Genomic DNA, 13,839 nt, shown 5'->3' on the forward strand with positions numbered 1-13,839 from the left:
ACTTGTTTTTGTCCCGGTTTTGCTACCTAGTTGAAACCGAAAGTCGTCTAGCTGCAACACACTTTTGGTGCTTTGTTGCTATGCTAATTACTGGAAGCGCGACGAGTGAAGTTCCGCCTGCAAAGAACCAATGAGCGTGCCTGGGCTGGGTTCGAATCACGGTCCTTCCGACCAGTAAGATCACTCTTTAACCACAGATATCCAGCAACAGACCTCTTATTTACTCAATATCGGCCTAGATGACCTTCCGGTCTGGCTTGCCTTGATAGAGTTCACTTGTGATCCACTCGGTACCGGGTGCTTATCTCATTAGACTGGATTGTTCCTGTATTTTGTTTACCTATACAGTGGTGATTCAAAAGTGCATGAGCCCAGGGAGTTTGACCTATGGCACATCAAGGAGCCCCTGATCAGCTCGGAGTGCACGGTTCGCCCCAACTTCAAACGTATTCTGTTTTACTGCGGCTGCAGCTCACACGTCCTATCAGCACACCGAACTGAGCCAAACTCCAGAGATCGTGATATATCGTCATCATTATCAGCTGTAATAACCGCGTTCTCATCGTACAGTGGTTATAGCTGCCGCCGTTTTGTTCACCGACGATTAGGGGAGGCCGGGTAGGTAGCTGCGCATTCCAGACGGGAGTTGATAACTTAGCTCATAAAACCGGCACTGTCAGTGGACTGTCATATGGAGGAACTGGAAAAGAAGCTATGCGTTGAAGGTAATAGCTTGGATGCACGAGCGCCATTGGGGGTGCGACTGGGTCATGTCTCTAACCATTGATTTCGATGGTCTTTTAACATCCTCAGTGCGCAGCGACCAGGTTTCTGATCCGTATGGTAATATGGAGCGCACCGCAGCATTGTAAACTCGACCCTTGACGGATAAGCTGATGTCACGCCTACGCCACAGGTGACGCAGGTTCACAAAAGCTAGTCTAGCCTCCCCGATCCGGATGAAAATATCATCTTTCGCCGGGATTCATGCAGCTGCCCACGTACCTCAATCGGTACACTTTTAGCAGCATTGCGGGTAAATGCAAGGGTGCCTTCATATGCAGTGATTCCGACTAACCACTACGACCTAAAGCCGTTACAGACACGAAAGTAAAAACAACTTTTGTGCATAGCGTCATCTCGAATTTTCCCGGTCGTTCAACCCACCATCATATGCAGAGATGGCGCTTTGAAACTTGACTAGAAGCTACTAGCGTGTTATATCAGTAGTGTACTCCGTTGTACTAGGATCATTTCGATCAGTAGAGAAAACTAATAAGTTTGGAAGGTAAACACACGTGGGCATTAGTTTGAATTAATTTTCCGCTTTTAACTCATTCATAATACGCAACAACATCTAGCAGAAACCAGTAATCAAGGTTGAGTGAACCACACAGTTGTACACATGCTAATGTTGTTGCTAGGACAACACTTTCAGGCTCGCTTGGCAACCAGAATGATCTTCGCATCAACACAATCTTGTTTTGTTGTCATATTTAAGTGTAAATGTTTTGGGCCAAGACCATGCGTATCATCATCACTCAGCGTTTAGAAGTATGGAGTGCACTAGGGACCCAATTTTCCCTCGGTCGAGTGGTCTTTTTTCACTGAAAAACCGTCGCGAGTTCGCCTGGTAAATGACTGAATGGCAAATTGCATTATTTTGGGTGCCTGGGCATTGGACTGCGATTTTCACCTGGAACGTTCTCAGGTTGGCGAGGTAGACTGAAAAACATCTCCTCACTGTTCAGCGTAAGGTTCAAGCCAGTCAAAGTGCGGGAACAGACAGCTCTTGGAAAATACGTAATGCTGAAAATTCTTCAAAATCACACGACCGGTTTCGCCCCCTTTGGAGCTCATCAGTTACGCACAGTCCCCGAGTTTTTGGCCCCAAGAAGGGTGAAACCGGTGGTGGGCTGTTGGAGAGTTTCCAGCAACTTTGTGAGTAGTTTACTCTATGAAAATATACTGCGATATCTCGAATATCGTGCCAACTGAAGCATCAGGCGACCTGTGTGCAGCACACATTCAGCTGTAGAATAGCATAAACCAGAGATCCATTTGAGTCTCTCGTGGAAACTAAATTGATTCGCAACTGAATGTATTTCTCGAAAACAGTCCATTTGGGTTCAAGCGGAACATAAGGTTGACGGAAACTCGGGGACTGCGCCTATCTGGTGAGCCCGAATTGGAAGGTCGAAACCGGTCGTGAGCTGTCGTGAGCTTATGAGTAGTTTTCTTTGTGAAAATATACTGCGATATCTCGAATATCGTACCAACTGAAACATGAAGCGGCCTGGTGCAGCACATTTAGTAGCCTGGATACAGCATTAACGATAGATTCAGCTGGGTTCCAGGCGAGTCACTCGGAATACGAATTTTGCTTGCAAATGAGTGTGTTTCGCTAGTCACTCAGACAATTTCTGCTCACACTTTAAACGACAGTCACATTGCAACGTGATTTTCGTAGAAACTAGACGTCGATTCGGAAAAATATAACCTATTCTCTAGAATATCGTCGACTAAAAGCTTTTATATCTTGCAGGATCTCATCGAAGTCAATTTATCGTTTGCTTGGCAGTGACTCAAATAATCTGAGGACCGTCCGACCAGTACAGCATTGTACAGTAGCGGTTTGATGCGAGTGTGAGTGAACACAACTGATCGGCCATGAGTGGCCAATCAGCACTGAGATTAGTCCTCACTTAGCCACCACATAAAGTCACTCATCCTTCAATCCAGGAAACCACATCACGTGGTCAAGCCCATTGATTGGTTCCTCGAGTGAATTCAGCTTAGTGAAGTTCAGCCTTGAAACTTCAAAATATTGCGCCTGAATCCAAGTGTTCGAATGCTCTATGTAATTGGCGTTCTATCGAGTAGAAATTGGCGATTGTGTAGGGCGTATAAACTCAGCTGGTAAATTTAAACGGGCTGTTTTCCTAAGGTGTTTTCGTTATGAACACCTGACTGTTAGACGTTGATCGATCCAGTATTGATCTGGCTGCCGGGCTTGCCAGTCAGTTTGAAAGCTCTGCCAAGCCCGGCAAACACAAGCAATCAGCAATCCACATATGCATCTGAGCGATCAGCGATTCAACAAACCGCCAACTTACTTGTCGGTGGGCCCAGACCACGGAGGCCAAAAGTTTGAACGACCCTCCCCGGCGGTCCATCCTGATCATTCGGAGAATTTGAAAAAACCGTAGTCCTCTGAGAGCGCTGGCGGCAAACATGTTTCCATCGTTGTCCACGGCCAATATGACCACACTGGCTACGATCACAACAAAGTCTGTTTTCACATACAGAGAGAGAGAGAGAGCAACGTAAAAAGAGGAGACTGAACATCCATTTGCAACATTATTTAACGACGAATAATAGTTTTGATACAAAAAAGCAGGTATTCTGTTGATTTTTGTTCAGTGGATAATTTTTGCGCCATTTGTCTTTCAAATTCGATGAGATAAAATGTTCGATTCATTCTGTTGGTTTTTCGTCGCGTGTTGCTTTGAAGAGGATGTATGCAAGAAGAAGTTTTCGTGAGCTGGACACAGCCAACATTCGGACAAAAGTGCTTGCATGAATAACTTCAGGTGAGACCTCTCAAGTATGCTTTAGGGTGCAAATGTGTTGTAGGTGAGCGCTATTCAGCGCACGCTATCAACGATTGAATAGCCACCATTTTGTCCGTTCAACCACAAGGTAGGTCAAACAATACCTTGTTTCTTGTTCCATTAAGCATATTGAATTTTGAGTCATTTGGATGCCAGCGGTAGCTAAGCACACAGAAAAATTGATTTTATTTAAAACTTTGCTAATGGCCGGAGAACATTCAGTGTCTTGGTTGTTTCGCATATAAAAGAATTTCTAACCACATAAAGGAAACTACTCACAGGGTTGCTGAAAACTCTTTGACAGCCCACGACCGGTTTCGCTCTTCTTGGGGCTCATCAGGTAGGCGCTCAGTCCCTAAGTTTCCATCAACCTTATGTTCTGCTGTGTTCTAGCCTATGTTCTAACCACGTTTGCAGCCACATTAAGCGAGACACATAATTGAGCTCTGTGGTCTTAAAAGTTGAGCTCGATGCGGCTTAGTGGCTCAGACGCGAACTTACTGACCGGAAGGTCCGTAGTTCGAGTCCAAATCAGGTAGCTCGGCTGCCCCGGTGTGCGCTTAATTAAACTGGAATTATCGCAGTTCTTTGGTCAGCTAGGCACCGAAAAGGTGTTTCAGGTGAGCGAATTTTACAAGTACAGCGTTTGATGTGACAAGCAGCAAGAAAACCGGTTCGACCAACCATTTCTCCCCTTTGATGTCGAAAGTATTCCGAGAGAAAAACGCATGTTAAGTCTTATAATACTCGAGCTTTAAAAATTTTGGTCCACCCTGATAACACATTTACTGTTTCAGATCAGTTGCCTGTCAAAACGGCTCACAGGTTCCATTTTAAAATGACTGAATACAATTCAATTTTACGGCATGATATTTTCTCTGGATGAAGAGCGGTCACCTATCAGGTGAACCCAAAGTTCGCGAAGTTTGAGTTTATTCCTGGTGCTTTTCAGGTGGGAGGTGAGGCGTCAGAAGTTCGATTGATCAAACGGACAGCGCCTTTAAATCAACCATAGCTTATCAGCAGTTTGAAATGCGCCGGGATGCTTAGTCTTCAGGACTATTCTCAGCTGCAAACAAATTTGGTTCCGCGAGGAGAGTTTAATGAATCCAGCTAAATCTGTCGTTTATGATGGTCCGTTCCAAGTGGATGTGCAGTTCCAAGAAAGGCGAAACCGATCGTGGGCTATCGAAAGGTTTTCAGCAACTCTATGAGTAGTGGGACACGTCCGGACTCAACGGTCGGCCTAGACTAGAGACTGCTTTATTCACGTGGATCAATTAAACTGAAGAGCACCTGTTGCCGAAAGACTGTCTGAACAGAACGAACTCTCCGAGAAATGCCTGCCCATTCGTTTTTAAGTGGTATCGCACAAATCACAAAGGGTTCAATATCATCCGCTCTGAAATCGAGTTTTCTCGGAGCTGTTCAAGGTGGAAATTCAGATCATCTTGCAAATTGAGGATTTGGAAAGGCAGACAACGCGGTGGAATCTTTGTAAAGTACAGAATGCCGGAGCTTGAATATCACGCAGTGATGTTGACATACGGAATCATTTAGAAGGATACGTTCAGCAGTAGCACCATTTGCGTGCCAAAGTGCCGTGCCGCCCGAAGGTTGCACGAGGGCTGGGATACTGTCAGGTTGCCCAAGCTTAGACAGGGGGAGTCAAGAGACAGAGGTCGGGTTCGAACCACGGACCTTCCGGTCAGTAAATTCGCGCTCTAACCGCCTTGGCCATCTCCGTTGTATCCTGAGGTGTCCTTGTATGTGTGTGGTCCAAGGTGTTCATCACATTTTTACTGGTGGAATAATAACCTTGGTCCGTGTCAGAAAGAAATTTTTCCACTAACAATCTAATGTGGTTCATTTGATTCTTGATCGACCTTTCCGGTCACATGTTTTCCAGTCGCGCAGACCGACAACCCTCGTATGTTTTTTCGACATCCCTGGGTCTTACATTTTTAGCGGGCTCATGGATCTTTTAACATGTGCACAGAGTTTCCTTTATTCAGGCGCAGAGCCTGGGTTCCACAGAGGTGTAACGTTTGTGTGCCTTCATAACCCGTTGACATACAATAGGGAGTGTACGGGTGATATCGTCTCATTGTTCTCCAGGCTAGGGATTTGGAACATGCGAGGCGACTTGCTTCTTAGAAATCTAGGTTCTTCTGACGATACTGTGGCAACCAGTGCTTGGATTTCGAGCCATAGGTCTTTGATGACGACCCTAACGGTCCTCCTGTCAGGTGTGGAAGTCCTGGAAGTATCCCAGGTCAATGACCGGCACTTATGGTGGAACACCATACGGATTCCTCTTAACCACTCCCAGTCAGGTGCTGCTACGGCCGACATGCCCATCCCACGCAAGATTGGCCAAAAATTTGGGACGCTTGCCGCTCCGACATGAAGTCGAGATCTGATTGGTCGAAAGTCGTTACCCGACAGCCAATCATGATCCAGTACTGGCCGGTTGCCAATGGCGCATCCAGGACGCGTCAGAATTTCCAGAAAGTTATTGCCGCTCACGCTTTATATATGAAGTGTTCCTGACTTCGTTTTGGGAGCTAATATACCTTGTGCACCTTTGGTAGCTGTTTGACGTGAACGCCAGCTTGGGAGGCTCAGACCAAGAACTAATCAAAGAAAAACACCGTTACTACAGAAGCATGATGATGTTCGTTTATCCCGGTCACTGCGTCCACAATCTTTCTCAAGTTATGTTCCAGAGGCAATCGCAACCAGTTTACAGGACGGGCACCGCAGCTGTTGTAGCAAGAAACTATTCCCGGGAGATCTCTATCCAGCTGGTGGATGTTCTACTTATTACCGGCGTTTCTGTCTTAACGATCATAGCCCCCCTTATTGTCGTGAATCCTGACCGGATACTTTAATTGTCATGTCGCACTGTCCCGACATCAAAAGTATGCTTGCATCGAACCTGTTGCCTTAGATCGTTCCCCGATCTCCTCAAGTATGTCACCTATCACCTGCAAATCATAGCCATCTACCTTTGAAAAGAAGAAAGCCTTCTCTGCGGCGATATTTGCTAGAAAACACCAACTGAACAGTTACAGACTAGTGGACAGGAAAACAAAACTCTCATACGCATCTTGTTTATAACAATTGAATATCAATCTCCTTTTTGAACTTTCCTGGATATTCGCTGACTATCACTCAAAGATAAACTAATGCTACAAGGGAATTCCGTAATAAAACCCGTTTTCCAACAGACGCAAAGCGGAGTTAAGAGAAAGCCTACTACTATACGCATGCCTCATCAGTAGTATTCACCAGCTCATCGGGAAAATAAACTGACAGGTGATGGTTGAAAACGGGCATTTATTTGAAAGTTAAGTTTCAGAAGTTTTACTTGGTGTGGAATAGGCAGCCGAAGTAGCACTGTGGTACAGATTTCAAAATTCTGTCTCTAATCAATGACCTACACCTTCTTAATCGCAAACATATTGGAAACTCCGATTAGTCTGCTGCATTGGTTGGTGAGGTACTTTTCAGAACATCCAATCATCGCACAGCTGAAAGAGTAATTTGTTCTGGTCATTCTACGTTCCACTGGAGTCCTCAGCATGACGGTGAACCAACTAATCAATCAATACGTCTTGTGAGGAAGTCACCACTAGATGTTGGAGGGCTGAAAGGTAAGGCCTGTGTCTAAGCTAGAAGTCATCATCATCGAAAGCATGATATCAGTGTTCGAAACCGATGCTTCACTGCCGTACAACCATGTTTGTACAAGGGCTAGGATACTGCGAGGGTGTCCACACCTGGACAAAGTTGGGGACATGTTTGCAAAGGGACGAACGCGTGGAATATCCAGCCATTCGATTGTGTGAACAACCAAGCAAATTTGGCACGATCGACGAGGGCGTTCTGCTGTAATTCCGCCGAGAGGCTAGAATGAAACGTAAACTAGTCCAGATGATCTGAAACTCTTTTGTCACAGGACTAGGTGGCTAAAGCTTCCCTCATATCTTCGCTGGTTCTGAGACAAGGTAATTAAATAGCATTTTAAATTTTCCCGTCTTTATCTACTATCAACTCCTGATCGCATCAACGTCGAATCTGAGATTCATGATTCAGAAAGCGGTCCCAGAAACCTGCCAGCGGTTAGAAGAATGATCACACAAACTGTCTTTGAAGGTTTTGTCCGTTCCCAACTCTCCTTTAGTGCAACATCAGCTTCGCTGAAGACTTCGATATAATCGCCTTCATCAAATTTTGACGAATGGTCTTCAACACGCTCAAATTGGGGCTATGCGTGTCACAAATATTTTAGAACACACTTTTGCCCGTCAACTGAATGTATTACACTCAGGTTCACGTGAAAAATCCACTGGTTTATTCCAAGGTCACTGAAGTACATTCAAAGAGGCAGTAGGATTTTAATGTCACTTTTATTGCCCGTAATAACCCCAAAACACTTGTTTCTACCCGTCTGTTACATCTTTTACGCACAACGGGTTTCGATCTCGAATCGTGTCTGACTTAAACACCCTCCCCTTGTTGATAGTACTATGGCAATAAACCGAATGCTATATAGTTGCGATTCTTAGATGAACCTCGCTTTTCAGATACTCTTATCTTTATCCATTTTGGTAAGGATACGCGCGACCTTTGAATACGATTATGGTTTAAACTCTGACGATTCATCACTAGGTGAAGCAAGTTTTACTTAACTAAAATCGACTTGACTTTATCCTGGTGCAGACTAGTTATCCGGCAGCCAATTCAGGCATCTCCTTTCGTTCTAATTAGGCTTAGATAAAGAATGAAACTTGGAGTATGATGTCTGTTATTTTGACTACTTATAGTGCCTCATGAGTAGTGGTGCGCAACACAGCGTACAGAGAAACTCTCAAGGAAACGACTCATAAATGACAAAAAGCATCTCATCAGAATAAGATGTTTGATCGAAAACAAAACCGGTCAGTTCGACCTTAGAGATTCATCTCTTTTGGATGGCTTTTGCAAGTGAATAGCGTCCTACTTACCGTGTAGAAACAGCTGAGTGCTTTAGCTTGGACCTGGTGAAATGATGGACACTACTGATGGGGTATGCGAGTAGTGTGTTTTCCTGTAACTCCGCTTCGCTTCTCTTGAAAACTGAGATCTACTAGGGAATTTGTGGAATCGCATTTGCTTGCATTTGAGCAACGGTCTATGAATATCCAGGAAAGTTCATGGAGACGCGTTCAAGGAGAAGATGGATACTCAGTTTTTATAAACAAGATGCATATGAGAGTTTTGCTCACCTGTCCAATAGTCTGTAACTGTTCAGTTGGTATTTTCTAACACGTGAGACACGCCTAGGTGAGGAACATCATCATAACCACTGATTCACTAGAGTGTTCTGTTGAAACTAAATGGGTGTACAAATTACGGTATTTGGCGAATGCTGCCTGAGGGGGGGGGGCTGATCTGTTCGCCGGGGTTTTCAAACCATGCGACGAGACATTGTCAGCCTACCAGGTCTGAGTAAACAATGAACTAGTGTACAAATAGTTAATGTAGGCTTTAGATTTGACGGTCGATAGGGGTAGAAATGTCCCAAGTGGCGCCTCACATGTGTTCCATCCCATCGGTTCACCCTGAATTGCGGATGTGGTTGAAAGCCGTTTCTTGCGCGCTTGTAAATGCGCGAATCGCTCCCAAATAGACGAGGAGTCAGTATTGACTTGAAGAGGCGCCGCTTTACCGACATGAATGCATCTACGAGGTCTTCAATGACATTCGATTTCAGAGGTGTTCGATTTTTTTCAAAGCGTTTTCGAAAACGTTTGGTGACAATCGGTAGATTGATTGCTGGGCAACGTTTCGCTTTTTTGAACAAAAGCTTCGTCAGGTCAAATGACTAGGTTCCGAGGTTGGTCAAGATTTAAGGCGGAAAGAGAACCAATCAGCTAAGTCAAGCTAAATCTCTGTTGGGTGTCGGCCGAGGGATTTTAGCGTGTTAGAGTGGTTGAACAAGTGTTGGGTCGGTGGAAACCCCAACCAACCAAAGGTCACAGGATCCCTCTAGCATAACTTTCTTTGCACTAGCTCAGCCACACAGACTGACAGAAGGTTCAAACGAAGTTCAATAGGGACCCTCAAATGAACCGAACCAGAAGAACTAGACCCTAGGCAGGACCCAAACACATGTAGGTTTCCCCATCGACCCAACACTTGTTCAACCACTCTAACACACTAAAATCTCTCGGCCGACACCCAACAGAGATTTAGCTTGACTTGGCTGATTGGTTCTCCTTCCACCCTAAATCTCGGAACCTGGTCACTTGGTTTGACGAAGCTTTTGTTTAAAAAAGCGAAACGTAGCCCAGCAATCAATCTACCGATCGTCACCAAACTTTTTCGAAAAACGACGACTACCCAATCGGTTCCAAGTATTTTTCACGTGATTGTTCAAAGCTTGTTTATAACTGGTAAACCTGTGTACAAAAAGACTGCTAGCCCTCTGTCTGTCTTTGTTGGCAGAACCCATCAAGATTGATCTTTTCGTTGAGCACGCGAATACCTGTTAGATGGTCGGTTCATTCTGACTTCCAAGTTTATCTTAAGAAAACATTGGGGCCAATAAAACAAACAGTATTTGCTCTGTCAACGTGTTACGATCACGTGTTATGCGAGGGCTCATAAACCGGGCGTATGACCAAACTACGGTGTGTGTGCAACCACGTTTATCTTATTCCGAATTAATGGTACCTTAGGCCGGTCACATCACGCCGACTGATGCGAGGCTTTTTGTGAATAACTGGAGAGGTGATAAGCAACAGCGACGGCGTTCGGTGCTTTTTTTGCCGGCATCCTGAATATTTGTAGCACCCTTCCGGTGCCTAACTGCCATGCCACCCGAAGGTTGCACGAGGCCTGGAATTCTGCCCAAGCCCAGACCGGGGAAGTCGAGAGGCACAGGTCGGGTTCGAACCACGGACATTTCGATCAGTAAATTCGCGCTCGAACCACTCGGGCCATCTCGCCCCCAGAGAGATGTGTTGATGAGACCTACACCAATAAAGGGTGATGGTGGGTATGATGAATAGTCCTCAAACCCAGATTTACGCAATCTCAACTGAATGCCATCTTAACACATTACATGACAGGTGATGCAATAAAGTCGCTGAAAAACCATTGGCCTCTAATAAGCAAATAGTTTACACCCTGTGTGATCTACCTACATCAGTGAAACATTTGAAACCAACAGTGAAAACCAGCGATACAATCTTTTGGATGACCAACACTCAACTCACCAGTCCCACAGGAACGCGAACGAGTGTCTAAGTGAGCTAGGTGAACAGTTTCGCGTGAAAAATACCAATTGGACGCGTAATAAATATTATTTGATTGGAGCAATCACGCAGTTAGGAAACAGTGGACCACCAACCAGCTGGTGGTCCTCGTGGACAATTGCGCGCTGAGAAATGCGTGTTCGACAACCAGCAATCGGTAATTGCAATCCTGGGCTCATGAAAACTAATGCGCTCGTTTGTGAAACGTTTTGTTCGCTAATTTATCACCCAACCTCGACTAATCTTGTCAGTCGAGCCATGGAGATAAGTCTGGTTTTACTTTTCAAGGTTATTGGAGAATTAAACGGTGTTTTTATGCGTTTCAGAATATGCAGCTGAAAATCCATCGACAGCCTACGGGAACATCAACAGCCTGAGAACATCATAAACGAAAGATTCAGCTGGGTCCTCGAAAAACCAAATTAGTTTGCAAATGAGTGTATATTCGCTAATTTCGTGCACTTTGGTTTCAAGTAGAACATAAGGTTGAGGGAAACCCGGGGACTGCGGACCTACCTGATGAGCCCCAAAAAGGCGAAACCGGTCGTGGGCTGTCAATGGATTTTCAGCAACCTTATGAGTAGCAGATTACAAAGATATACATGTATCGCGATATCTCGAATATCGTAGCAACTGAAACATGAGGCAGCCTGGTGCGGCTCATTCAGTTGCCTGAGAACATCATAAACGAGAGATTCAGCTGGGTTCCAGATGAGTCTCTCGAAAAACCTAGTTAGTTTGCTTATTAGTTTATATTCGCTAAGTATGGTTTTACTTTTCAAACTCTCGATACATGTGAACCCAGGTGATTGGAGAATTAACCAATTAACCAATTAAAATGTACTGTTTGCTCAGTAATACCGAGCTATCCTGTTTGCCCCAAACCCATGTGGCAGTGCGAACTTGCCTTGGTCCCGATGACAGGTTACGTCGCTTGCTGTAAACAGACAAAAGGAGCGTACAAAACTGCAAGATGATTTTGGATTTTGTAGAAAAAATACTTGTACAATGTGATATTTCGTCTCTGCCCCATATATTGTATGGTTTAGTTCGAAATATATATCGCATATTCCATCTTGGTGGCGTCGAAACCAAGCCGAGGAATTCTCTCTTTCTGTATTTTCTGTCCGCCCCGTTTAGTCTTGATGTCGTCTTGACCGTCAGCGACTCATAGGCATTATATGGGCTCTTTAACTAAACTTACGTTATCAGATATATACTACTGATACTTCTCAGTGATGAAGGAAAAACTCTTCTGCATAGACTGGCCTTACTTGCAGAAGATGTTTCATCTGAATATTGCTCACGTAGGGACAGAAAATTTGCCCGAGGAATGAGCAGTTTTCACTCCAGGGTAGTCAATAAGTGTGACCACGTGATGTGGGTCCCGTGGATGAATGTGGTGACGCTATTTCCTGTCTACGTGCGTGCTACGCACGCGACTGACGACCGCATGCGGTCGAACGGTTTTATTCCAACTGCTAGCTGAGGGTTTGCGAGTTCGGGGCAGCTTTACAGTGATTTTTTTCCGAATAAAGCAAACTCGCCATAAGACAGCATACCTAAACGCCAACAGGACTATATTCCTCGAACGCTACAGTACAAGTCTGATTAGCATATGAATAGATTTCGTCCTAACAAACCAGTGTTTTTGGTTGATTACTGTCAACGGAGAAAACTATTGGGTGTCTTCTAATCAAGCTATCTTCACAGGTCGCAAAAAACCGTGTCGCACAAGTCGATTCTTTTAAAACAAATTTCGATTTTTCTGCGATTAAAAGTGAAAGGTCACAACAAGGGTGGCTCAGATGAAATGCGTTGTGTTTCTCAGGTCAAAAATCGCTGATTCTCTATCAAAATATGTACACAAAAACAGTGTTTTCTCAGCTATCGGATTTAAAAAAAAACACCTGACGATAATTCACAAAACAGCAATCGAAAATCGGTGCCAGTTGTGCGTCGATGAAGGTGGGTGTTTTGAACTAAAGATAGAAAGAATTAACTGGGTTTAATGAATAAGACGTTTCTCGAGGGCAACCATCGCCTTGGCTGTGATCAACGTGCGCCTGTTCGTCGCCTTCAAGTGTACGAAAGATGGAGTGTCGGAGTAAGTCCTAGGCCAATGGATCCTCATATCGGTCACTTCGACCATTCAGAAACTTGGGACAAACCCCTTGGTGGCAGAGTACAAGCGGAAAAGAGGAAGCACCCGCAGGATCAAACATTTTATCTGTGTTCTTTGATCACAGAACTGATGTTTTGATGGCTACAGCAGGGAAGCGTTGTGTATTTGGCTTCCTGTGGAAGTGAGGCTGACCAGCCTTGTTTAAATGACGGTGTACGTGAAGAAATAATAACTTTTTGTTGTACCTTCAAGATTCCTAAGATATCGATTGTTTACTAACACAGTTGGGAAAGAGAGTGAACTTTTTAGTGGATTGTCTGTCACGTGTGGACATTATCGTTTTCAACGGAACAACTCAACCGAATGACTGAACGTTCATCGTAGATAACGTAGAAAGAAGGCACCTGGTTTCATCTGATTTCATTTCCAGCGTATACTGGGAATATGAGTGTACCTTACTGACAGTTGCGGGCAGGTCTGTGACAATCAAACTGGGTTTTGCCATAGCTGGGGCTCCAGAGATCCTTTGCGCCAAAGGTTGGAAATGAGAGGCTTCTTTCGACAACCAACAGTGGTTTTGATCTCACATCTGCTTTTGGCTCTGATTACTGTCAGACACCTGGCCGGCATGTAGAGATGGAGGACGTACCCTCTAAATTTCTGTCTCCTAAAAAAGCCTACTTCCGTAGGCGCCCACGTGTCTACTGCACACTCTCTCATTCACTAGTGTCAGGTAAGCGTGTCATCTGCCCATTTTTTCCTTTAACCACGCAGTTGCATGATACTCAGGTCT

General features: G+C 44.8%; 1 protein-coding gene across 1 annotated transcript in view; it reads right to left on the minus strand.

Annotated features, from left to right (window-relative positions):
- T265_05894 (hypothetical protein) overlaps positions 1–3,481 on the minus strand; it is a gene marked incomplete at both ends in the record, with an annotated part of 8,846 nt that extends 5,365 nt beyond the window's left edge. The window contains 2 exons of the mRNA XM_009171023.1: positions 3,117–3,292; positions 3,370–3,481. Of these exons, the coding sequence (XP_009169287.1) occupies positions 3,117–3,292; positions 3,370–3,481 (288 nt within the window). The remainder of the gene's footprint in view (positions 1–3,116; positions 3,293–3,369) is intronic.
- Between the last annotated feature and the right edge of the window lie 10,358 nt (positions 3,482–13,839).

This window comes from Opisthorchis viverrini (assembly GCF_000715545.1).
Source record: "Opisthorchis viverrini unplaced genomic scaffold opera_v5_116, whole genome shotgun sequence".
Taxonomy (NCBI): Eukaryota; Metazoa; Platyhelminthes; class Trematoda; order Opisthorchiida; family Opisthorchiidae; genus Opisthorchis; species Opisthorchis viverrini.